This window comes from Lethenteron reissneri, chromosome 47 (assembly GCF_015708825.2).
Source record: "Lethenteron reissneri isolate LAM-NWPU_2019-01 chromosome 47, ASM1570882v1, whole genome shotgun sequence".
NCBI lineage: Eukaryota > Metazoa > Chordata > Hyperoartia > Petromyzontiformes > Petromyzontidae > Lethenteron > Lethenteron reissneri.
Window position 1 is genome coordinate 362,343 of NC_083825.1, and position 26,853 is coordinate 389,195.

At 46.5% G+C, this 26,853-nt stretch overlaps 1 protein-coding gene across 2 annotated transcripts in view; it reads left to right on the forward strand.

The window, feature by feature from the left end:
* The window catches only part of LOC133354460 (glycine N-acyltransferase-like protein), a 32,408-nt gene extending 15,430 nt beyond the window's left edge, over window positions 1-16,978 (forward strand). The window contains exons 1-6 of one of the 2 annotated variants that reach the window (XM_061571310.1): window positions 5,685-5,755; window positions 7,151-7,236; window positions 9,603-9,710; window positions 11,198-11,306; window positions 12,819-12,936; window positions 15,036-16,978. In XM_061571310.1, coding sequence (XP_061427294.1) covers window positions 7,159-7,236; window positions 9,603-9,710; window positions 11,198-11,306; window positions 12,819-12,936; window positions 15,036-15,447 — 825 coding nt within the window. In that variant the 5' untranslated portion in view covers window positions 5,685-5,755; window positions 7,151-7,158 and the 3' untranslated portion in view covers window positions 15,448-16,978. Of the gene's footprint in view, window positions 1-5,684; window positions 5,756-7,150; window positions 7,237-9,602; window positions 9,711-11,197; window positions 11,307-12,818; window positions 12,937-15,035 lie in introns of those variants that run through there. The other variant, XM_061571311.1, reaches the window with a different exon arrangement.
* Window positions 16,979-26,853: the final 9,875 nt, after the last annotated feature.

Below are 26,853 nucleotides of genomic sequence, written 5' to 3' on the forward strand. Positions count from 1 at the left end.
TAATGCGGGCGAAGGCATCACAATCAGGAGTCCCCCAGACACAACGGAGATTATAAGAACAACAACACAAGTAACGAAAGGGGAGGTGTCAGGAACTGGAACAGAACACCGGCCTGTCCTCCGCGCAACAACAACAAGAATAAGAATGGCACAATGCACAACAACGGCAACTGACACGCAAGAACGGCCGACGTGCACAACCCAGGAATGTGATGTTTTAGTGCGTGTCCATGTTGCAGTTCCATCCGCTCGGCTCAAGTCCAACGTCAAAGAGCAAGTGGTAGAGCAGGAATGACGAACGGGCGCTCAATCGCTCCTTCAAGTCCTCATCCAGTTAGCACACCAGGTAACACCCAGTGTGGCAGGCACTGAAGATCTGTGACGAGAAGGAGAATCCAATCCCCTGAGGCACAGCACAACAACGCACATCCACATGTCGTACACGACAGCCACCCGGCCCCAGGGTAGTGGAGATGATGTAAATCCGGCCCGCTTAAGAAAACCCCCATAAATACCCAAAATAGACGCGATGGATGCCCCAGTATTTACATTTTAACAACAATATTATTTGCACGTGACAACAACAACAACAACAAAATTTCCTGCTCTTGCCCACCAGCAATCCTCCCTTGAGGACCAGCACAGACATCGCACGTACACAGCATGTACCCACGGTCACTCTCAGCAAAGCCCCCAGTCGCACACCCTCGCGTGGAGAGAGCCACGCTCCCCAGCGGTAACGTTTAACTCGCCCTAACCCCCACCGTGGTCGTCAACCCACAGCAACATCCACTGACCATACTCTCGGCTAGTGCAATTTCGGGGATGAGCAGCAACTCGGCCATGCTCCTCCCTTACTATCCCATCAGAGATGGACACACACCAGCCTCGTATAGTCTGATGCTTTATAGCCCAGGGAAGGTTCATCCCCCGGCAATGCCAGACCCCATGGACTCCCCCCACGGGGCAATGTTCTCTTATAGAGACAATAACACCCTAACCCAGATCCCGTGAGCCCCCGGCACACCAGGTTCAGTCTGCCACCGCACAACTGAACCATGACTCCCCGAGCCATATGAGCACATGGCCCATTAGTTTAAGACATACCACGGAGGTTTCGCCTCCGGGCTGTCAGGTCAGCCATCAGCCATAGGCCGATGTGACCACAACTCGTGCATCACCCAATCAACAATGGCGGCATAACAGATGGAATATTTGCCCCACCGCGGTTTTTCCCGCGCGCTCAAAATGGCGTCCCCCTTCGCCAAGCGCGTTCTCGCAATAACTCGCGCGCACTCAAAATGGTGGCCCTTTGCGCAAAGCGCATCGTCGCCATACCCCGCGTGCGCGCAAAATGGCGGCCCAACGTGCAAACACGTGGCCAGTTTTCTCCATTCGTGCACCCCAGCTTCCCTTTGCTGGGGGTCACAAAATGCATCCCCCGTCTTATTGTAACAACCCCAACAACGATAGACGCACAGCCCCAGCTTGCTGCGTACAGCAGTCATATCGGAGAATTTTTAACCAATATTTTACCAAACACATTGGTTACACACATCAACTCGCAAAGCAACTCCTGGCTGCATGCAATCAACCGAATGAGCGACGCCACTTGGCGCCAATTTACGGTCCCATCACCCTTAACATCTGAGCCACCCACAACGGCGTCATCGCGCACCCTCATTTTCCAAAAAAACTCAATTACCTATAATATACACGCAATCTCGTGTGCAACACCCATACAACCAAATTTTTGGGTCCCCCTCTATAATATACACGCAATCTCGTGTGCACAACACCCATACAACCAAATTTTCGGGTCCCCCTCGAATTTGTTACCAATTTCCAAACAGGTACGCACAAATAATAACAATCCCAAACCCCAATAGTCAACCAATGCATTGCACCCCATAACCGTACAGAACGGTGTAACAGCACATACAGTCAGCATATCGCGATCACACGCGTACATTTAAGCACAATAGCAAGCAGATCTGCAGGCAACCAACACACCATTAATCCTGTCGTAACTTTGCAGCAACAACACAAACATTCTCTCTCTTGCAACAACCACATCGCACATAGCACCTCGCAGCACAATACACCAAAAAATATATATATATTTTTTCAATTAAGCCCATCGCACAAGGTAACCCACGAGATAATACAGCGCAAGATACCCGACGCTCCCGAGTTAATAATTAACTTCGCCATCAAGATAACAACTCCACGCCGCAGCGCACACACACAATTTGACACTCAGCAAGTACAGCAGACTCTCCGTCCATTCTCAACACACGCACACACTTATATTGACACCGAGCAACAAGCAGATAGCGCGTTCATCGTTATTACACACACATACACACAGTCCGAACCGCGCTCCGCACAATCGAGTCATGAGAGAAAAAAAACAAAATCGCCCCCCGGCCCTCGAAAGATGGGTGAGGTGTGTGTTAAGGCCGGGTGCGTATCGTTACGACTCGCCCGGGGCTGCAGCAAGAAGAGGACGGCAGGGTGGCAACTTGAGACGCCTCGCAGAACTCGTTCGGCGACTTGACTGCTCCGTTGTCACGCACCCGAGCCAGGACGGGAAGCTCCCGCCCCAGCAGCTGCAGCATCGTCGTCCTCTCCTCGCAGCTCGTCCTCGCGCAGCAGCTCACTGCAGGCTGCTCTCCCCGAGGCACCTCCAGATGGCAGCGCAAAGCTGCGTCACCGCCGCGATGTTGAATGGCGGCGTCTCCCCGCCGCGGTGAAGACAAGATGGCGGCTTTCCGCCGTTTCTCCCCTGCCACGCCCAAGATGGCGTCTTCGTGCCACGTGGCAGATGGCGCTGGCAGCGCAGGAAAGGCGGAGGCCTGCGGATCACCACCGGGCCTCCCCGACGCCGTCCTCGGCGTGGTGAACTCACACAGTTGCGTCAGCACGATTTTCAAGGTCTCCATCTGCGCCGCCATCTGTCTCCATCGTAAGTTGGCGTCCTCCGGCACAGACAGGTCCACCAACGCGGCGACACCTTGCTCACCCGGACCCGTACTCGTTCCAGCACGGATCTCCTCTTCCATCGCAGGCAGGTCCACCGTCTGAGGAAGGTCGTCGTCGTCGGATGATGTAGCAGATGATGGCGCAGGAATATTCTTTTTTTCTTCTCTCAGTTGTTTTGAGATGCCGTTTCACTTCTGACTCCAGTGTAATAAAAGACTCGGACGCTTCTCTCTGACTCCGTGTCCTTTATTTGGGTTCGCGTTCTCCTTCCCTCACGGCTCTCCTCCTGAGACTCTCTGCCTGGCAGCTCCACAGCTGCCTTCGCTCCCGTAGCCTTCCGCGCTCCTGCAGCTCCGCTGCAGGCTCTTGGTGCAGCCCTCCGGCTGCTCTCACAGCAGCTCCACCGCTGCTCCCTGTTCCTCCGTGCTCGGTCACCGCTGGCCGGCGGTGCCGAGTCTTACCGTGTGTGGCGATCTCGCCACTCCCCAATCTCAGCCCTCCGTGGCCTCTGTGGCTATCTCGCCATCTCCAACCTCAGCCCTGCGTGGCCTCTGTGGCTATCTCGCCACTCTCTGTCTCTATCCCCAACTCTCTCTTCCACCCCGCTGGCTGGCGCCGTCATGAGCCCCTCAGCCACCAGGCTGAGGCACGGCGACCACCCAACGTGTTCACCACCCTTCACTCCCCCGACTGACCCAGATGGCTTCCTGTCTCCCCGCTATAACTTCTTCCCCCCGTGACCCTGACTCCTCCCTCTCAGATCGTCATATCCGCCCCGCCCATTTACGCCCGCATTACACTTGTATCAAAATCGGCAACAATTAATCAATTAATTCGTTACTTTAAAGCAATTTACATTTTGTATGTACGCCTTATTATCTAGTCCCGTGTTGACTTTAGCATGCCAATCCTTGGAGCATCTGTTGTGCGTGCACATGGCAATGGGACTCCTTTCCATCTCTGACCCCGCCTACTTACCCTTGGGTGACACCCACCTCAAACCTATATATAACCTCTTGTTGCAACAGTCCTTTCTTGTTCAGCAGTTCTACTGCTGTATCTTTCTACCTGATGACGATTGCTTGTGTTGTGATCGAAACGCCGTGATTTATTATTTATTTATTTTACCTACGTGACTTTACCAAAAGAACCAAAGAGTGTAGTCATATAGTGCTTATTGCACCCCCCTCCCCAATCCCAGTGACCTCGGTTCGACTGCTTGCTATACGCAACGTTAGTGGAAATTGACCATCTTGTGCGTTGGCCTGGGCATCTCGCTTCACGCCACCTAAAATGAACGCCCGGGTGCAATGGTCTGGACAATATCATGAGCGACTGTGAATACAGCAGCAATGGATCAACGTTCACGTCGCGGGCCTCGTTAGGTACCCAAGTCCCTGGATGAACTCACGGTTCAACCAGAGGATCGAATTTTTGCGAGCTCCAAACTGTTCTGCAGCTCGCTCGCTCTCTCCGACTCTCAAACCCCTGCGATGCTTACACCGTGGGACACCGCGCTCCGAGTTCGATAACTCAACCTCGAGGGTTTAACGCGTAGTAATAGTAGACACGTAGTATTTAACACATTCCTGCGGAGGGAGCTGGTAGTAACTTTGGGTTGCTCGGTCAATGGCCAGTGTCAACGGCGGCGTGGTGTATTCCGCAAATATGCCCGACTGTGAGGGCGGGCACAAGCCGGCGTGAGTAGGTTAAGCAGCCCCTCCCCACCCAGCCCCCCCACCCAGCCCCTCCCCACCCAGCCCCTCCGCACCCTCCCCACTCAGCCCCTCCCCACCCTCCCCTCCCCACCCAGCCCCACCCTCCGCACCCAGCTCCTCCCTGCACGAGGGACGAACGAAATAATTCCCTGTGGGCTGGTTTAACCAGGAGGTTACTACCAGTAACACGTAGTAGTAGTAGAGACGTAGTATTTAACACGTAGTAGTAGTAGGCTTTCGCGAGCAATACTCTTCATAATATGAAGGGTTTTTTTCTGAGTTAGACCACGTCAATGAAAATGTGTCGTTTACCCACCACTCCCCCAAGCACAGCCAATAGAGGAAGGTTTGTCACGTAAACGAAACGTGCCGATTGGTTACTACTTCAGCACACCTGCGTGTTAGAGAGTAGATCCACTCCATTAACAATTTTGACTACGACGCTTCGCTGGTGATTGCATACCTGTCAACCCCTTATCGGTGCCCTACCTGATTACAGACCAATTCAGACCTTATTGGTCACCCCGTGCCTCTTATAAATCTCAACCTTTCATCCTATAAAATCCCATCGCAAGGTAGAAACATAAACAAATAGACAACATTTTTTGCCCGTATTGAAACGGCTGTACGCAGTATGGACCTGAAAACTCAATTTCCCTGTACAATAATACAGGGTAAACCGTATGGGTTGGCACGGTATCTGATTGCAACCAGCTTCATCAGCTTCATCGGGCTATTTGCCTGATTAAGCTCATCAGCTTCACCGGTATGCACACGCAAAACAAATCTGGCGGAGGCAATGACCGGACAGACTGAATAATCTACACGGTGCTGCTAAGGCGCGGCCTCCCGTGCATGGCCGCGGCCTCCATTCACATGCCGCACCTGGCTTATCTGGCTTACCCAAGGCGATTCCTGTACGAGCAGCGGAATGTGACACAACAGGGTCCCCCCCCCCCTCCTGAGGTTTCCCGTGTGCTGCTATGAACGTTGAGGAGTGCACGACTCCGTAGGTAGCGATCGATCAATCACCACCATCATCACCACCGCAGGTGAGTCCAACACGGGCCGCAGACCGCAACGAACATTTGTTTTGCAGCGTGTGGTTTGAACGGTGTCATTAGTCCGCCACATGCGAGACATATCAAAGAATGTGGACAGTGGGGCAGCTCGTCGTCTTGTCTGTTGAATCATTATGTCCATCATACAGGTTTCTTTTTGTGGTTAGATCGCGTAAATATAAATGTTTCTTTAAACCCGCCACAACCCGACACAGCCAACTAGTAAGGGGTTTGTCACGTAAACAGAACGTGGCAATTCGTCGCTAGTACAGCACACCGGTGTGTTGGAGAGCAAAGCCACAACATTTACAATCTGAGTACGCCGTTTGGCCAGTAATTACAACTCGCTTCATCAGGCGACAGCCAGATTTGTGGAGACGTCACTTGTGAGCCCTTCACGTACGAAGGTGCACCACGCCTGTTTGCTATACACGACCTCCATACACGTTCGGAATAACACGATCCACAACAGCCGAATTGCAATCGGCATCTGCACAGCACTCCACTCGTAACCGTAAGAAATGTAGTTTTTAGATCTCACCGAGATGTACGTGGGTTGTTATTCTATTCTGGCATGTGTTGTCATTGTACCACGGAGCCGGACGCACAACGCCCGCTAAACATTTGGAGGGGGGGGCTCTGACATGAATATACCTCAAGCGTGTATTATTCATCGTGCTTCTGTGTTCATTGATCGCAAGGCTGAATGGTTATTACTCCACAGGGTGGTTCAGATATCTTGTGACCCCCACACCCCCCCCCCCAATTAATTGACCCCTAATATTGTTTTCCGTTGCATATTCATTTTGTTTAAAATAAAACAAAAGAAAAAAGATACACAGTCGACCCTTCTGCATCGCGACTTTCCCGATCGCGGTTTCGATATATCGATGGGTTGGCATGAGGAATTAAATAGGAATTGTTTGGGAGTTTTTGGGAGTTTTGCGAAGGCCGCAGACGACATACAAACAGTTTCGTAACTCATAAATGGGTTCGACGCTTTCGTGACTGCAAGAATTACTCTTTGGTTCTTTCGATAAAGTTACATTGAAATTAAATGAAATAATAATAGAATACGACGTTTCGATTGCAACACAAGCAACCATCATCAGGTACAAACGAATGAGAAAACAAACCTAGTAAACTTGGAAATATAACGCAATACAACACAGAGAGTCGGCCAACACAACAGTCAACACCTCACCTGGTTGATTACGTTCTTTCAAAGATTGTTTCGAACACGAGTGCTGTTTTTATTTGTCTTGTCATAGTGAGTTGGTGGAGTGCCTTTGGTCAAGAATGTATATCCAATATCTGTAACCAGTAACTGCTAATTGTGTTGCTACGTACATGTGTGTGTTCCATCCGCTGACCGTGGTCTCACAGACAAGAGAATGATCATTCTGCGCAGCAAGCAGCACTTGAGGGAGCTTATGGTGGCCTTGTCTCGCAGCCTTCCTCACTCAGCCGAGGTGAGCGAACTCGGCAGCGCCACTTGGTATTAACTGGAGCTCTGTTTGATTGCCTCTAACCAAAGCACCCTGAATGGACGCGATCCCATCAGCTCTTCGAAGCTAAGCAGAGTTTTAGCACCGGATAGTGCTTATATGGGCCATCAACACGCATGACACAGGTGCTGTAGAATGCTGCAGAGGCACGTTATGGACAGCAGAGGGCAGTGCACCAAATACATTGTAAAATTCTACAAACAAGTTGAAGGTACCCCCCAATGGGTTCTCCCTTATTAGCAGTTGTAGCCAATGTTTCATGGAAAATTGAGACAGATGCCATCCAGGCATCCACCCGACGTCCTTCCTTTTGGAAGTAGTATGTAGATGACACGTTCGTCATCTGGTCACATGGCCTACCAACTCTGGACCAATTCTTCAACCACATCAATTCCATACACCCAGCCATCAAATTCACCATGGAGGTTGAAAAGGATGGCAAGCTACCATTCTTGGATGTTTTAATCAAAAAGAGACCAGATGGCTCAATGGCACACTGTCTACAAGAAAGCCACCCATATGGATGCCTACCTAAAACCTGACTCCCACCACCATCCATCCCAGAAGAATTCCCTCATCAAAACTCTACACCATAGAGCTCGATGTATTTCCGACGATCACCACCTAGCCAGTGAACTGTAGTACGTACACCAAGCCGTCAAGATGAATGGATATTCAGACTACACAATCCGTAAAGCTACCACCCCAACCGTTGGGAAAGAACCATTTCAGGACCAATCAAAACCATCACCTTGCCATACATAGCAGGGGTTACCAAAAATATTTCCCAAATCATGAGTAACCACAAGATCCAGGTTCGATTCAACACAGTACATAAAATTCGTGATCTGATTCCATCTGTGAAAGATGTGATCCCTGACATGCAATACCCCAGTGTCTACAAACTAAGCTGTGTCTGTGGCAGTAGTTACATTGGGGAAACTAAGCGACATGTCTCGGGACCGTGTTCGTGAACATAAATCAGATCTGAAACACGGTAGGACCAATACCTCGGCTGTGGCTGATCATTGTTTTAATGTTGTGGGCACACACAACATTTATTTTTCCAAGACGAAGGTACTCTGCAAATCCACTGTCTATTAGCAAAATTCGTTCATGAAGCTATCCAGATATATAAACACAGGACAATTTCATCCGAAAAGATGGGTATAAACTGAGCAATCATTGGAAAGACGTTATTAACCAGTTTAAGTTATAACTGGCTGTGATGTTTCCATCCTACCTGCCGATGTTAGCAGTTATTTTCGACTCTCTGAGTTACATTACCAGGTTAAATGTCTTTATATTAACAGGCTAAATGTCTCACTAACACAGCCACCATTGCTCGTTTTCCTCGATGTGGTGGTGGCTCTCGTTTTTCTTACATTGACATGCTAATCTCTCACAATACAATGGCCACATCCACAGCTTCTTCGTCGTGGAGGTAGCTCAGCTCTCCGATCTTACATGTACACGCAAATTTCAGCTCTAGCCCCGCCCACTTCGCTAAAGACCCTTGGGCTACACCAATCTCAAACTTTTATAACATCCTGCCTCAGCAGCTGTCCCGCTATATTTTTTCACCTGATGATGATTGCTTGTGTTGCGATCGAAACGTCGTGATATTTTAATTATTGTTCTATCTACGTGGCTTTACCGAAAGACCCAAAGAATATGAATTCCTGCAGTCACGAAAGTTTTAAGTCAAGATTCCTTCTGATATAGTCTTGGACTCGGTGAGGCCTTCCTGAGTGAAGAAGCGTCATATCATCTCCGTAATACACCATCCTCCTCTCACCTCGCTCAACTTTACCTATCTCTTATCAGAGTCTTCATCATACGTTCAGAATCGTAATCTTCATCAAGGTCATCAAATATCCATTACCCTAACGTTTAATTATTGTTTAAGTTCTCTTCATCCATTGTTCTAATCTGTTATGTCCATCCTGCTCTGTGGAGGAGCATAAACCACGAAGCGAACTTCGTTGATCCTCGCAGCGGCTTCTGGCTGGCCATCTAACAAAGATGGTCACCACATCGCGCGCTTTCAAATGCGCTTCTGCGGCCGTCTGGAATGCTCTTCCTTCCAACATTAGGAAGCCACTGGAGCTATGTGCTTTTAAATAATCTAGATTGAACACTCATTTCTATAGAACTGCTTTTTGTGTTTGGTTTGTTGTCCTTCCCCACACACCTCTGATTTAGCATGGTTGGCTACGTATGATGTGAAAGAAGTTCAACGTGCATGCATACATCCATTGTCATCAGCTCCCATCATCTTAATCTCTAAACTGCAAAAAATAATGAACTACAGTATTGCGTGTCTGCAGACGTATGGGTGGTTGTACTATGGACTGGACGGCATGTCGGGGCCAATGGACGTTTACGTGGACTCTTGGCCGAACTTTCAGGCTGTAATTGTGCAGCCAACGTACCAGGTGAGTTATATGTATGGGGTCAGTGGGGGTTGAAGGCACCACATTTTGTGCCGTCTCTTGCCAAGTACCCGACTAGTATGGGTGCCCCTATCTTGCACAGCCACTGAGGTCTACAAGGCCCTCACAAGCCTTTTGGACATGTCAAGGTCATTTGAAATGGATGATGGTGATTAATGAGAGTTGCATGCCCAGTATTTTGGCGAGTGATCTGAGAGGTTTTTATTGTTCTGTTATTAAACTATTCCAGCTTGTGAAGTTCACAATTTAGTTACTCCAACAGGGCACGGAAATGGATGCTTTAAATCAGTGGATCTTAACCTTTTTTGGATACTTTACCCCTTGTTGAAGAGTGCCACCTTGCCTGACCCAACATGGCTCTGAGAAATAAATGTACATCAATATTTTAACCAATTGTCCATTTTGTGAGGTATCCTAACTAGCTGGTAGCTGCAAGTGAATAAAAAACAGAGGCTCTCCATGCGAGACGAAATTTGTTCACACTCAGTGGTTACTCTTGGAAAGCACATTGTTTACGATCAATGAGTTTAGAAAGGTATTTTATATCGTTCCAGGTTGCCATATGGATAAAACAAATCGTAGCTATTTTATATTTATAGATTCATACACGATTATTCACCAATGGCTCTCATGTATGATATAATTTCACACATTCATAAATCACCTTACGCACCTCCTGGGACATTGCCACGTATCCCCAGGGGTCCGCCTACCCCCGCTTGAGAACCCCACTGCCTTAAATTACACTGAGATGGAGGAGCACAAGGAATTGAGAGCGTACACGAGTTAAGAGGCATGATGTTGATTGCTATGAAAAGTAAGTGGGCTTGGGTAGAACACATCACCTGAAATTGGTGTTTCTCAAACTTGTTTGGCCCGTAGACCGCGGACCACCCAGCTTCCCCACCCCTAGTGACAAGACGCATTCGCTTCTCTATAAAAAAAAACAGTCATACTGAATTAGTCGTATTACCGGAACATAAATACAAAATATTTAAACGCAGGTATTATTTTTATGGGTGCTATTTAGATCTTGGGTTTACGGTAGTTCAATTTGGGAGTTTACCTAACTTCATTTTCAAATAAACTATGGGTAAAATATTAATTCAACGTCCGAAACAAGAGGTGTAAACGTCATTATTTTCGGATCAGGCTGTGTTTGTTTCATAGCCCGCGGATCACTGGAGGACCGTCATGGACCACCAGTGGTACCGGGAACCACACTTTGAGAATCACTGCCTTATAACAATCCACAATGTTCGCTCTCGTGAGCAGAGGGCTATCACAAATGATTTCCTTAAGGCTTTCACCAAAATATGCATGCAAATAATGGGTGAACGTATCTATACCAATAGCATTGCAGCGACTTTCTTTGAGCTCAAAACATTTAGATGTTAGTGTTTTATTGACTAGTTTCTTTTTAAGTTTGACTAATACTTTGTGTCATGTTTCAATCTTCCCTTTATAAGGCTGGTGAAAAGCTCTCATTGCCCAAATATTCCACATTTGCATCCAACCCAAGCAGCTTTGCTAACCTGTGGAATGTTGTGGAATGGAAGGAACCCTTCATGCTGGAAGGTGAAATGTCTGCGTGGAGCTTCGTATATTGAACTTCCTACGTTGAATAACTTCTAACATTAGTACAATGAGGTTGTGTCCGAAACCTTCATAACTGACCATTTCATACCATAAACACTGCATACATTGCCACTGAAATTGTAAAACAAAGACAATTTATATTGAAAATAATTTCTTTTATATTGTACAGTATTAAAATAAAAAACTGACAAATTAAAGAAACATAGTGAATAAACTATTTTATTCTTCTTTATTTTGTACTGTAGATCGCTCAATTTATTATGTATTTATACATTTGAGTGCGTTAATTATTTTACTCATTTTCAGCTTTCTGTGTAAAATAATAGTAAAAAAAATCCAAAGTGTGTGATACTGAAACTTTGTTTATTGAATATGAGAATAACGAGGTATTACTATATAAGCGGACTGGATTATGCTGAGGAATCTGAGTGAGTAGATAATGCACTTATTTTAACTATAATTCAATGTGGCAGCAACGTTGAATAATTTAAGCTTTAAATACAAATTGGTGTATGTAGTCGTACATTTTTTTTATTGTTGTATTTATGTGCCAATTTATACTGTTCATATTCTTAGCAGGCCCCATGGTGTAACATGTAGTCTCCAATTCTCACCCACTCTGGCCTATGTGCTTTAAAAAAAGGTCAACGCTAGAAATTATTATATATTTTCCTTTCAAGGCCGTGTTATTGACGTACAGTGTCAATTTTTTTTATTATTGAAAAGCAAACTGGGAAGAACCACATTAAAATCACAGTCAATAGATAATCTGGCATGTATATTCGTAATTATTTTTTAAATACCATAGCAAGTCAGCTACCATTTCTTGCCATTGTTAAATTATCTAAAGTAATACGTGTGTAGTATTCTTGAATGAGACCGACACTTCGTAGAGGCCACACGCTTTTATTCCGATAACACTAGTCCTCAGGACTCACTGGGGAGACAGTCCCACGCACACAACCTAGGGAGGTACAGCCTCCGGCTCTATTCTCATTTCTCTCCTTCCCTAGCCTCCAGCTACTCTGTTACTCTCTTCCCTAGCCTACAGCTACTCAGCTACTCTCTTCCCTAGCCTACAGCTACTCAGCCCACTCAGTTCCAGCGGGGCGGCATCCTTGAGGCTTGGGGGTCCAGGATCTCCGGCTCTCCTCCTTCAGTTTCTCCTCCGATCCCCCCTTCGCTCTCCGGGAGCCGTCTTATATATCCCCTCTCTCTGAGGGGCGGGGGTGTCTCGGGCCCTGGCTCTCGCCAGCCCCCTCCCCTCAGAGCCGTTCCAACCACCTCTCGTCCCTGTCAATCCGGGCCGGTCCAGACCGGTACGTACCTCTCCCCTAGCTTGTGTGACCCGTGTGACCTGTGTCAACCTTGGTGTCAACCTTGACCACCACACGTGGCACACCTGGTATGTTTATATGTATCTTTGTCTGGAGAACTCCTCGACCGTTACACTGCCATGTTTCGTTGAGTTGAACGTTTTGTGTGTAACAGGTGTAGACGCTGATTTTCAAGAATGTATCAATGATATGGCGGCCAAAAAAGATGTCCGTGTATCCCGGCAATCGGACTACTACTACATGGCCACAACGAATGAGCCTGACACACTCAGGTACAAGGCATGCCGTGCTACATTTGAACATTATGGCGGGACCCCGGGGTCTCTTTTAAACGGAAGTCAAAATCGTAATTAATTATATTATTTGGGTCTTTCGGTAAAGCCACATAGATGGGTTCAAAAATAATAATAAAAAAACCACGACGTTTCGATCGCAACACAAGCGACCGTCATCAGGTGGGAAAAAAGTGGGGAAGCTGCTTTAAAGGTTTAAAATGGGCGTAGCCCAAGCGTCCTGGTACCAGGACAAAGTGGGCGGGGCACGAGTGCCCTGGGGCCAGCACGAGCGGAGATGGTTATTTTAATGTGAAATCGGAGAAACAAGAGAAGGGGAGACCCATGGAGAAAAAAACAACTTGTGGTACGCCCAACGCAAGGGGTGACACCGCAGGAACTGGAATTGCTTATCCCATCTTTAGTGAAATAAAACTAACATCGGAAGGTGACAAGATGGAAACGTCACAGCCAGTTATGACTTAAACTGGTTGATGACATCCGTCCAATAATTACTAAGTTTGTACCCATCCTCTCGGTTGAAATTGTGTCTGTGTCTGTTTATATGGATGGCTTCATGAACGAATCTTTGTTGATAGCCAGTGGGCTTGCAAAGTACCTTCGTCTTAGAGAATTCAATTTCGTGTGAGCCAGAGGTGTGGACTCGAGTCATGTGACTTGGACTCGAGTCAGACTCGAGTCATGAATTTGATGACTTCAGACTCGACTTGGACTTGCATAACAATGACTTTGTCCCACCTCTGAGGTGTGGACTCGAGTCATGTGACTTGGACTCGAGTCAGACTTGAGTCATGAATTTGATGACTTCAGACTCGACTTGGACTTGCATAACAATGACTTTGTCCCACCTCTGGTGTGAGCCAAACGCATTAAAACAATGATCCGCCACGGCTGAAGTGTTGGTCCTCCCATGTTTGAAATTTGACTTATGCTCACGAACACGGTCCGAGACATGTCACTTCGTTTCCCCAAAGTAACTGCTGCTGCAGATACAGCTTCGTTTGTAGACGCAAGGATATTGCATGTCAGGAATCGTGTCCTTCACAGATGGGATCAGATCACGAATTTGATGCACTTTGTTAAATAGAACCTAGATCTTGTGTTTGCTCATGATTTGGGAGATATTTTTGGTGACCCCTGCTATGTATGGCAAGGTGAGGTTTTGATTGGGTCCTCAGATGGCTCTTTCCCAACAGTTGGGTGATAGCTTTATGGATTGTGTAGTCAGAATATCCATTCGCCTTGAGAGCTTGGTGCACATGTTTCAGTTCAATGGTTATGTGATGATGGTCGGAGATACATCGAGCTCTATGGTGTACCAGGGAATGTGGGTTTCCACATTCCCTGGTTTTCCCAGTCTCTATCCTCTTTTTTGAGGTAGCTTTCTTGGGAAATCCATAAGTCTGGCTGGACATTAAAAGGCATTTTTTTTTAATTTGTATAAAACAGCGTACATGTAGTTTTGCCCCCTTGTGACATGTGAGATATTCTTCCCACGATATGTCCAGGGGTGCCATGGTAGCGAGATGTTAACTACCTTGCCTGGTACACATGAAGTCGTGAGTTCGACCTCGACCCTGACGCCTGTATATTTGGAGTTTGCATGTTCTCCCTGTGGTTGCAGGGATTTTTTTCCAGGTTCTCTGGTTTTCCCTCCGCATTTAGAAATGTAACAATAGGGTTTTCCCCCTTTTTTCTGACAACAAAACTGAAACCTTTTTACAAGGAATCATGTGTGTATTAACCACAATACTTGTGGTCAAAATGCAAACAAGACACACACTCTGATAATATATGCATGAAAAAATGGGAAAACCTATTATTATATTTTGGTACTGGAAAAGGAGGTCTAATGATTTAGAAATGTGTTTAGATTATTTGGATGATATAAGTTTGCACGTGATAAGCCACATTGTTGAGCTATTATATATAAGCTCTCAAAAAAGTGGGCCTTACCTGGTAAAATAAAAATAGTTTAGTTTTATAGTGTTGTGTACCTCAGCAGTGGTAACCATAGCCGTGAATTCAAGACATGACAGTCAATCACTTGTGCATATATTGTTTTTACTGTTTTGCAGAATTCGAAAGTCTGAATTGGATCTGGAAATGTCTACATTAAATACAAGCCACGTTGAATTGGTGTGGAACTCGTGGACGCACAGAGGCGAGCCTGACAGTCTGAGCTTAATCCAGGCTTGCATATCGAAAGGATTGCCCAATAGCTCTGTGCTGGACGGTTCTGGAAATCCGGTCGCCTGGCTCCTCACCCACTTAAACGGATCAATTGCATTTGGATATGTAAAACCGGACTACCGCAGAAAGGGACTCCTGCACAAGTGCATGGCAGCTCTTCTCGACAAATGTCATGGGGATGCACCTATATACGGTTATGTTCACGAAGAAAACACTGCTTCTTTGCAGTTCGCAACAGAGATTGGGTTTTCTATGCTGTATGGCCGCCGTTACGTATGGGTGACTATAGAGCCCTGATGCGTTTTAGGTTTTAATATTCGTGTACTGACACCCGACACCGTAGTCTTCAATAACAGGAGTCTTTATTACTTCCATCACGAGACATTGCCTTCAAAGATTCCCTTTGCGCCAAGCCTCCCGAACTCTCTCGCTTCCCACTGATACATCCCTCAAGCCCCTTCCCCTAAGGTTCCTTGACCTTCTGCTTTCCCTCCAGCCAATCGCGTTCAATTTTTTCTAACGGATTCCAACCGTCATCCCTTTCAATCATCCTCGCTTTCCCACTCTTTCCATGTTGTACTTCTCCTCCAATGCCTTCAATTCCCTGCCTCTAACCAAATCCCCTTTCAGGCCCGTTAAGTACCAATCGGAGGGCCTTCTTTTACTTCATGACTCTCTGTGTCACGCACGCCGTCTCCACAACGTCGGTGGAGTATTTTAGCGCCGACTGAGCATGTTGTTTTGGTTGTGAATGAATCGCTGCATGAGTAAGCCGGGTTTCATTTCATAATAGATAGTATCCGAAATGCTACTACCTACAATCGGAGTGCAATGTGTACCTATACATAATGATCCCATTCTTTGACTTAAAGCTTTCGTAACTGCAGGAATTAATATTCGTTGGGTCGTCTTTCGGTAAAGCCACGTAGATAGAATATGGACCCCATACCTGTCAACCCCTAATCAGTGCCTACGTTACCACAGACCAATTCAGACCTTATTAGTCACCCCGTGCCCTTATAAATGTCAACGTTCATCCTACAAAGTCCCCTCACAAGAGAGAAACACAAAGAAATAGACCAAAACATTTTACTAAACAATTTTAATGTATTAATTTTGATAATTGGTGTCAATTATGCTACTTATGCTACTCTCTGTGATCTTGAATGCTGATGCTGTCCCACGACTTTTTTTATTTGGACGTATGAGTTTTGTTGTTGCCCTATTGAAACGGCTGTACGCCATATGGACCTGAAAACTCAATTTCCCTGGACAAGAATACGGGTAAACCATATGGGTTGACAGGTATGTGATTCTAGTGCTGTTCTTCATGACGTTTGGTAACCATCATCACTATTTACAAGTGTTTTTTGCACACAACCATCGCGCACACCACCAATTGCAATTCGTTTAAAACTACATTGCTTTGCTTATCTAAACTAAATATGTGGTTATGTGAGTCTTCATAGTGTAAAGGAGCCTTGGATTTCCTTCAATTGTAGTGTGCTTTTTAAAAGGGAGATTGAAAAGAGACCGGCTCAATGGAGCTACCTTTGACCTAATGGGTCTTATCTGACTCAACAAACTTATCATTATTGATTTTTATCCAATCAACGCCCTGCTACAATGTCTACAATGCTGAATGTCTCAATTTGTAGCCCTTTTCAAATTATTCGCTGTTATATTTAAAGGTTTCAATTATATCATGCCACCCTGATTTCTGGTCGCATATTTTTTATTGTATCCATGTATATCTCTTTGCCCACCCCCTTTATCGCTTTTGAACAATAGAGCTTTCTAGCTCAATGGGCCTCAGGGGCCGTCCATAAATGCCGTCACGCACCTGGGGGGGGGGGGGGGTCAGACATTTGTGACGATGTGTAACGAGGGGGGGGGGGGGTTGAGAAATGTGATGTCAGTGTGATGTCACGTCAAAATGCGCAACTTTAAATAAATATAGACAACACGTTCTACTTAATTAAATAGACTTTTTTTTTATAAATATTTCTCCTTCAACATTTGAGTGCAGCGCCACATTAAATACGCTCTACGATGACAATAGTTTAAAGCGATTTGAAGCATGTTTGATATTTTTTTGTGGGGGGGGGGGGGCAGACATTTGTGACGTCATATTTAAAAGGGGGGGGTCAAAAATCGTCCAAAATCGCGTGACGTCATTTATGGACGGCCCCTTACCCGGAGTGAACAAAATAAAGAAAGTATCCTGGAAGATCGTGGCTCCGCTTGTCTCCTCCTGTGTTGGTCTCACGCTAGCCGCTTTTTGGACAACTTCCACAACTCGGCCTCGTGACCAATGCAATCTTACACGACCTGGGATTCACCATTTCCCAGCACCAAGCCTCAAAGTGCCGCGCTGGCGAGATATCATCTCCCTCACCTGTTATGCAGGAGGTCGTGGATGCAATCACGACCCTGACTCCCCTGTATATTAGGAGTTCGCATTTTCAACCTGTGGTCGCGTGGATTTTTATCCAGGTCTTGCACCTCCACATTTAGAAACGTGCATTCAGATTATTTGGCGACTATAAATTCCCAGATTACGATAAGCCACTTCGATGATGATCTATCATGTGTGGTCAGGTCAAGTTTGAACAAGAAGAGCTAAACGTCCCGTGGACTTTACCTGGTAAATTAAATAGTTTAGTTTCAGAGGTCAATTATAAATGCAACATGCAAAGCGCATCTGACTTGAGCAGGTCCTGAATGTCTGTCCAGTACTGATTGCTCCAAATCCTGTTCAGTCCTATTTCTTGAAATCCAGACCTTAATTTCCAAAAAACCATCAATAGCACTGCCCTCAAGTGGAAAGATTACACAACAGGCAACATTTCAGGCAATGGTCTTTCATAGCAATACACATCTGCATTGTTATGCAATGGATTTTAATTGCAGATACCGTTCTTTTATTCAGGACACTGCTTGAAATGTCAACTATATTTTCCTCTTCCGGTCAGCTTTTTACGAGTTTAGTTTTTATTATTTGTGCTTGTGCATCACTGCCAAATGCGATAATAAAAATGAGGCTCACTTTTGTAGCCGCCATTCGCCACTAAGTGGAAGTGACGTCACCACGGCGTCTGTGCCAGGCCAGGTGCCCTGAGGTCACCACGTGAAGTGGCGAAGGCTCGCTGACGGGAGGTCACGGGACAGACCCAGGGGGCATCGGTTGACCGACCGAGATGACTGGCAGATGCACCAGCTGTCCCCTACTGTGCCAACTTGCTGCAGTTTATCCGCCCGGCGCTCCGCTCGTGGTTGCGAGCCTCGTCCCTTTGCCAACGCCGTTGTTGTTGTTGGAGGGCGACTGCCTCCAACTGCTGCCCAGGAGCGTTCTTCACGAGCCTCGCCGCAAGATTGTGACAGGACACTCACTCCGATTACACTCGACGTTCGTGGTTTTTTTAATTCACTTTATTTTTTTATTTCTATCTCCGTGACTTTACCGAAAGAACCAAAAAATATGCGGAGCCTGTTGTGGAATTATCGGTGGCGAACGCCAGGTGGCGTGCAAAGACAGGGCCGAAACCCGCGGTGTGATCGGCATCGTCGTAATGGGCTCATGTGTGGCCAGGTCAATGAATGGACAAAGCCAACCAGTGAGTGTCGTCATTTACCAGATGAAAATTGGAAAGTGACTCGTAATACCCAAGCCTTATACACAACAAACCTTGTCACTTCATGGCAAGAGCAGCTAGCTTTTTTATTTATTTTATATAATGCCCTAATCGTTCATTGCACCCCATACCAATACAAAATAGGAATTAACCCTGGTAATGTGACCTACTATAACGTTTGATGTTAAACAATTGACCTATTTTACTTGCATGTCTACCTTGACGTCCTGTCATGATTGAGTATGATAGACAATTTACCTCAGCTCAAGAATGCTAAATAACACAGTGCCTCTGATTAGCACGGTTGGCTACACACACAAAATGAAAGGAAACACGACGTTTCGGTCGCAACACAAGCGTACGTCTTCAGGTGAGAAAATGATCTGCTGTTGTGGCTTCATATAGGCACGTGAGGGGGGGGGGGCAAAGGGGGGGGGGAGGAGTTTTGTCGAGTCGTGGCTGTGGGAGTTCACAGGGGAGAGGGGGGGGGGGCAGGGAAGGGTGGGGGCTGGCACAGGGGGAGGGTTTGTGGCGTGCAGGGACGGGTGGGGCTGGAGAAATTAGCAAGGAGCTCGAATTAGTAATCGGGCAACAAGACGACACGGGTGGGTGAGTGAGAATCACATCAGTTAAAACTTGGCGCGGTCTATCACGTCCTTCCAATGATTGCTCAATCTGAATCCATCTTCTCGATTAAAGTTGTGTCTGTGTTTGTATATCTGGATGGCTTCATGAACAAATCTCTGATGGTGGCCCGAGGGTTTGCAGAGCACCTTGGTCTCGGAGAAAACAATGTCATGTGTGCCCACAGCGTTGAAACAATTATCCGCCACCGACTGATACATATACGTAACAATAACACTCTCTTAGTAGTCATCTTTTTATTTATATATAAACAAACTATTTGCATGTGCATTTCAGATGTGCTATACTGGCTTCGAACAAGATGAAGATTTTTTTTTTTACAATGGGCAGTGCACCATCCTGAGTCAGAAATGCAAAGAAATGACTTGAGAACGCGTTTTCCAGAGTGACTTCCTTTTTCCAATAAACATACACGCTTGAGGCACTGTCCTGCAAAGGGCAAACAAAATATATATCCAGAAAAAAGCCACATTAAGTGAAAGACTGATGTTCTGCAGCGAGTAGTATGGTTGGGCTAAGACTGCCAACTTCGTTGTGCTTGAGATCCTGGTCCTAAGCGAAGGCTGCTTTGATATGTACTCTATATCGAGACTTAAAATGAAAATAAAATAAAAATAATAAGATAAAATAAAAAAAATTGAAAATAATAAAAGCAAAAAACCCACGACGTTTCGATCGCAACACAAGCGGTCTTCATCAGGAGGAGAGAAAAGTGGGGGCAAGTCCCCAAATGTAGCTGCTTATAAGGGCTTCCAAAGTGAGTGGGCGGGGGAAAGGGCTGCGCAATTTTTATTTCTATTTTTTATTTTTATTTTATTTTTTATATTTAGTTTTACATTTACGTGGCTTTACCGAAAGCACCAAGAATATGTACTAGATGTCGAACTTCATGCGCACCGTACTTCTGGGTTAAAACTCTCGTAAATGGTGGCTGCGTGCCTGGTGAGTGCATCAATAGCGCGGCGATATTTGTGTAAACTGCGAACTCAGATTAGCACGGTTGGGTGCGGAAGAAGTTGAACATACATATACAACTCCCACCTCCTGGTTGCTGGATTGCGGATGTGTTACTCGATGCTGCTGGATACGTGCCACTCCCAATGATCCGATTGAAAATCCCTAATTTCGATCGGATCATTGCGGTTTATTAGTAATAAATCGGCATTTTGCGACCCCCACTGCCACTGTGTAGCATATTATTACGTGTAAGGGACTCTGAGATGATAGGACAGTAGTCTGAGTCCATAACTGGCAATAAGGAACGGCAAATCCGTTATAAGTGACTCAGAATTGTGCTTAGTTGCGTACACAGTACACGACTTCCCTAAAGGCAAACACCTTCAGCGAGCGCGATGCCGATCACACAACACGGTTCGAATTCGACCCTCGATCGATGGCTGCGCCATCGCCGCACACGCGTCGAATAAAAAGCAAGGGACAAGCCCTTACTTACTAATAACTCCTTAGTTACTAACTCTTTACTTACTAACAACTCCTCTATCATTTTTCATTTCTGGAGGGATTGCACCCCTTACCTGAAAATCCTGGCTGCGCCATTGGTCGAGATTGCAATGTTTCTGTTCTTTACAAATTCCATAGGAATATTAACTTTACACCAACGGCTTACCTAGGTAAGGACAAACAAACACTCGAGCATTAAATCACGGGGCGATAACAATCTGGACATTTTCCCAATAAGTTTATTGACCATTAAATCACATGTATAATTAGTATAACAATAATAACATATTCACCGGATCCCAAAGTGGTAAGTAGGTATGTACAGAGACACCTATCCCGATCAACGCGTGCGCGAACAATCATTTTGTATTATTACATCCAATCTGCACAGGAGACGCAATCCACTGGGCAGAGGGGCGGTGCGGTGCCAGTGAGGGCTCAATTCACACACCGGAGTTGTGGCGAGTTCATCCAAGGGAATGGACATTTGTTCCCACCAGCAAACAGTTGTTCCCCCTACTTGTTTTCCCTGGGTTATGGCGAGCGGTTAGGATTATCAGCTGGGTGAAAGTGTTATGAGCTAGGGCCTGGGGTTTGTGATTCGTGTTTAGGGATTAGGGTTAGAATTCGGGGTTAGGGCCAATGGTTCCAGGGTAGAATTAAGGGTTAGTTATGAACTAGTTTCAGGAGTTGGGCGCTATACATTGGTTATGATAAAGCTAGGACCAACGGATGGATCAAAAAAGTAAAATGATCAGAATACACTCTGAGCAACGGTTTCACAAATGTTTGGAAAATTGTCGTGAAATTCTGGTTTTAATTGAAGATGCATCGATCGACTTGATCGTCTTACGAAATGAGGGGGGTACAAATATTTGCCAGTGGGAACGAAAAAATAAATCCTGAATACCAATATCCCTCAGGAGAATGTAATATTCGTCCCTGGGAGAACAAATATTCGGACAGAACATTCTCTTGACACCAGTGACGACACTGATTAAAATGCCCTGCGTAACCCCCCTGCCGTCTTCAACCTTAGCCAGCAACTCACGGCTGGATCAAACCACCCAAATGCAGGCAATGCACCACCAGATGATCAAGCCAAGGGAATTGGTGACGGGGATCGTGTGCGTGTGTGCAGGTGGGTGAACGAGAGAGAGTGGGGCAAGTGCTCCTCTCAATCCAAAATCGAACTAATCGGTGCCCAGGTTATAGGCTATACACAGCTGAACGCACAGCATCCAAATAACGAACTAATAATCATCATTATTAATAACAACTGTATTACAAGTAGTCAATTCCCATTGTTGCACGACAGATTCTCATTTGAGTAACAGCTAGCAATCTTCGCAATAATTGTAAAACACACAAAGTCACGACGATAGTGAAACTTTACAGCTCCGGTGCCAATTAACGCGAGAGCCGTGACTACAAAGAGAGAGAGAGTTCTGGGCTTGTCTCGTCAACTCAGAGGAGTTCCCGTGCAACAAAAACGTGTTTCGTTAAAGCGGACCATGCTGCGCTGCTGCAAGGGCGACCGCGTACAGCAAGGGGGGGGGGGGGGGAGGAGGTCGGGGAAATCCTTGAGGGGCTTTGCAGAATTCCCACTGGACTGCAGTGCGCAGCGTTGGGTGAGGTCACGAGTTCTAGTCGCACCTATCTCTGCTCAATCCGAGCTGCCGCGTGTGGAACAGACAACAGACTATTCTGGTGGCTTGCGGCTTGACGCTCGGGGGGGCGGAGGCGGTCGCGGGGCTGGTCCCTTAGAGCGACGACGGAGCGACGAACCTCCCCCCTCCCCCCCGTACGCCCACGAGGATTTGGAAGCGCGTTTCAGTTGCGCAGAATGTGCAAGCGGCCGTTAGACTTGGTCGCTCCTAGCTGCATCTACGCGAGTAGTGCATAATGAAAATTATTGTTTTTATATTCACTCTTTATCCAAAATGTAAATCACAATGCTGACCATGCGTCGTGTAACCGAGACGAAAAAACTATTTAACTCTCACAGGATTTCAACGTGGTGTTGGAGAATGGCCTGCAGACCTATTTCTGAAATCCCTTCAAGTTGATCTTTTACCTGCACACCAGGGGGGACACTTTCTCACATGCGAGAGAACGTCTGCTGCATTGCAATGTAATTTTTATCACCGGGGAACACGACAGCTCAGCTTTCATACCATCAACTCGCACCAAGTGAAGGGCAGCCGCACCAGTGCTGAGAATCCCAGACCTTTGCATATATCTTTTACTGCGTGCCTTTATGTGCGATATGGGCAATTACTACATGCAGTCCAGTGTGAACCCAGCTGCAAGAGAGCCCTGCACCCCAAAGTGCCCTCTTGATTTACGGCAATGACACTTCATTCCCCCGAGGAGGAGACACCCTGCTGCTGCTACAGGCCCCAAGCAAGTGACAGGTTTTTTTTGGCATGCTTATTGAAAAAAAACAAACTAAATTTTTTTTGCTATTTTTTTATTTTTGTAAATTTCCACTACAATCACAAAACTGCAAACAAAAAATTAACCCCTTTCCCCCTTACCCCGCTCCCACGCCTCTCCCCTCAACTCCCACCCAAATTCAATTCAGTGGAATGTTGCAGTTTTTTGTTTCACCTCCACAATATGAAATGTTAGCAGCAAAAAAAAGAGCGATTATTTAACGGCGGGGGGGGGGGGACCGAGAAAAAAAATCGCCAAAAGCTCGAGGGCCCTTCGGATCGATCGAGGCGAGACTGATCTGGCGTCAAGTCCGCACGCCAAGGTCCCGCCGCTTGCGCGTTGCCATCGCGAAACCAAAGAGTCTCCTGCTCAGCAGCTCGTAAGGCAAAGAGAAACCGGCGCCACCCACTCCGAGAGCCGCCGTGGAGTCTCGACAAAAAAAACGTAGCAAAGAATATCCCAGCCCATCGCCACCACCACCACCACCACAGCACCCGATGCGTGTAGACATGTGCATATGTACACGCTCCTTCGCACACCTCACAAGCTGAGCCGATTACAAAATAAACAAATCTATGAATACTGCGTACCGTTAAGAATGTTAAGATGTACAAAGCATGAGCTATTTGCCCGTATATATATATATTTTCAGAGCACTTAACGGGCGATGTCACATTCAGAGTACTTTACTGCAGCTATATCATACGACCCATCCCAAGTGTTAACTTATGCAAATGTGTGCATGTATATATTCTACGTGTCACAGCAACAGCATAGACTAGTGCAAGCAGCGAGCACCTATTGAGGTGGGAACGATGATGTGGTTTGCATGCGACGCCACGAATGCACAAGACTCTTGTAGTATCCCTGGTGCCAACGAAGAAACACCACAGCTACTCATTTAAGGCCGAGTTTATCTAAGAGTAAACCAGGTTCAGAATCAAAATCGCAAATTGGTGGTGTTTCGTGACCAGGAATCGAACTTCGATAATTTACAGATGGGCACTGCAACGGACTGGACTAGCCATTGCGCGTCACGCCCCCACGATGCTATAGGCCATACATACCCACGCGCGCACACGCACTGGGTATGCGCATTCACTACATTTAGATTAATCTGGGAGATTAAAACCTCAATATAAATTCCAAAGGATACAGCAGCAGCACCACCACCAATCACAAAAGCAAGATAAGTTAGACTGCGTACCACACAGACCAGAATAAGCTCACGCGATATTTAACCATAAAATCTCACGCAAAGAGCACACCAAATGGTGTCCGACAAAGCCAGGGCAAAGCGGGCCCCTCGAAAAGGCTCGCGTGCGTGCGCGCGTGCGTCTAAACGTAGCGTCTGCGAGCTTCTATTTAGCGCGGCCGCTGTCCGGATCCCTGTTGGAAGCGGCGAGATGAAATACGAGTTGTCTCTGGAAGTAGATATTCGTCGCAAAATGACTATGGGAAGGAAGAGAGCCCCTCTTTTTCCGTAAAAAAACCACGCACCTCCTCAAAAGCCCAGCCAGGAAATTGTCCACAAACTCCGAGTACACTCGGTTTCGAGCGCCGAAATGCACTCGCTGTAGACAAAGTTTCTTGTTGCCGCTGTATTATTACGCGTGTTTGTTTGTATAAATAGCTGCATCACTCGCCGTATTTTCCGGATGACAAGCACTCCCCCGTCTCCCCCCCCCCTCCCTCCACCACAGCCAGCATGTTGTAATCCGGAGAACACGGTATCCGTCTCGCACATAACCATCATTTTTGCAGTTACAAAAACATAACTACAATAAGCTGTTCATGTCGAGCGGAGCAAAATGCATGGCCGATTACTAAGTTCATCCCCCCCAACCCCCCATCCACCACCGTCACGGTGTTTTAATTGCGAAAGAGCAAGGGTTATCGTGAGGAAAATGTTATTTTGTGTAAACGGTTCACACTTTTGCCTCGTCATTGTTACGACAGAGCAAATGAAATAACTTGTTTATATTCCGTTACGAAGTTTGTTTTTCCTTAGATTGCTTTACCACTATATTTGGTCCAAATGGTGTTCCCACAGATGTGTTCGTGATTAGTAAACGTGTTTTAACCAGCCTTCGAAAAAATCAAAAGAGTGGGTTCGGGGGAAAACAAAAACTGTGGATGACGGTGTTCCATGAGGGGTGGCGAAACATTAGTAGGGATATATTGCTCGGTTTCTCGCAAATTAAACATTTCCCTTCACCGATAATCCGCGATGTTAGATCCCCCGCCAGCATGCGCGCCTCGAAGAATAGTATACTTAGGGAAAAAACGTGTTTTAACCCCCCTCGCTCCCACCCCCATAATCTATACACACTGTGCTTGTATATGTCTTGCATTTATACGTAAAACGTTATTTGTCCACATGAGCTCTGCATGCCCTACTTGGCCGGTTAAAGATAAGGGAACTTTAGGTCCCCTTAAAATACTGCCGCGTTGTGAAACACTCGAGTGTGCGTGGCCAAGCCGCGTGTGTGACGCGTGCGGTCACGCAGCTGCGCGCTGCCCACACGCGTGTTAAGTGTGTGTGTCCATACTCTTTGGTTTTTTGGTAAAGTCCCGTAGGTAGCAAATATAAAATAAATTTAAAATGAAAACAAATAAATTAAATCACGACGTTTCGGGCGCAACACAAGCGTCCTTCTTCAGGTGGGGACAACGTAGCGAAAGCACACACGCTTAAGTGTGTCTCAGAGATGGCTGTGACGAGGATTATATAGTCGCGGGGCATGGAGGGAGGGGGGGCCATGGCGAGTGGGGGGGGGGCGGGGTGGGCTGGGAGGCGAAGTTGTGAACATTGGGGGTGCGCTGGGAGGTAATCGACTGGAGCCGAAACTGAGGCTTTGTGATGTAGATGGCGGAAGTAGATAAGCAAGCTAGGATTGAGCCGCCTTTTGTTATGCTGCCGGGTGGGTAAATTCCAAACGCAGGCTAACAGCGTGTGGAGTTCAAACTGAGATGTTAAAAGGTAAAAAAACGCGTGGTAATGGTGATGATAGTGTGTGGAGCTGGGGGTAACAGACTGGAAATATGGATATGTTTAAGAAAATAAATCTAAACTGGCTGTCTAGCAGTAAACTGCACGGTAGCTAAAGTTTAACTCGGTTAACAAAGTTATCTACTTCCGCCATCTACATCACAAAGCCTCAGTTTCGGCTCCAGTCGATTACCTCCCAGCGCACCCCCAATGTTCACAACTTCGCCTCCCAGCCCACACCCAGCCCCCCCACTCGCCATGCCCCCCCCCCAACCCTTAAGAAGGACGCTTGTGTTGCGCCCGAAACGTCGTGATTTAATTTATTTGTTTTCATTTTTTATTTATTTTATATTTGCTACCTACGGGACTTTACCGAAAAAACCAAAGAGTATGGATCCTTGCAGTCACGAAAACTTCAAATCTCGAATGTGTGTGTCTGTCTTGTGTGTGTGTCGTTGTTGTGTGTGTCGTTGTTGTGTGTGTCGTTGTTGTGTGTGTCGTTGTTGTGTGTGTCGTTGTTGTGTGTGTCGG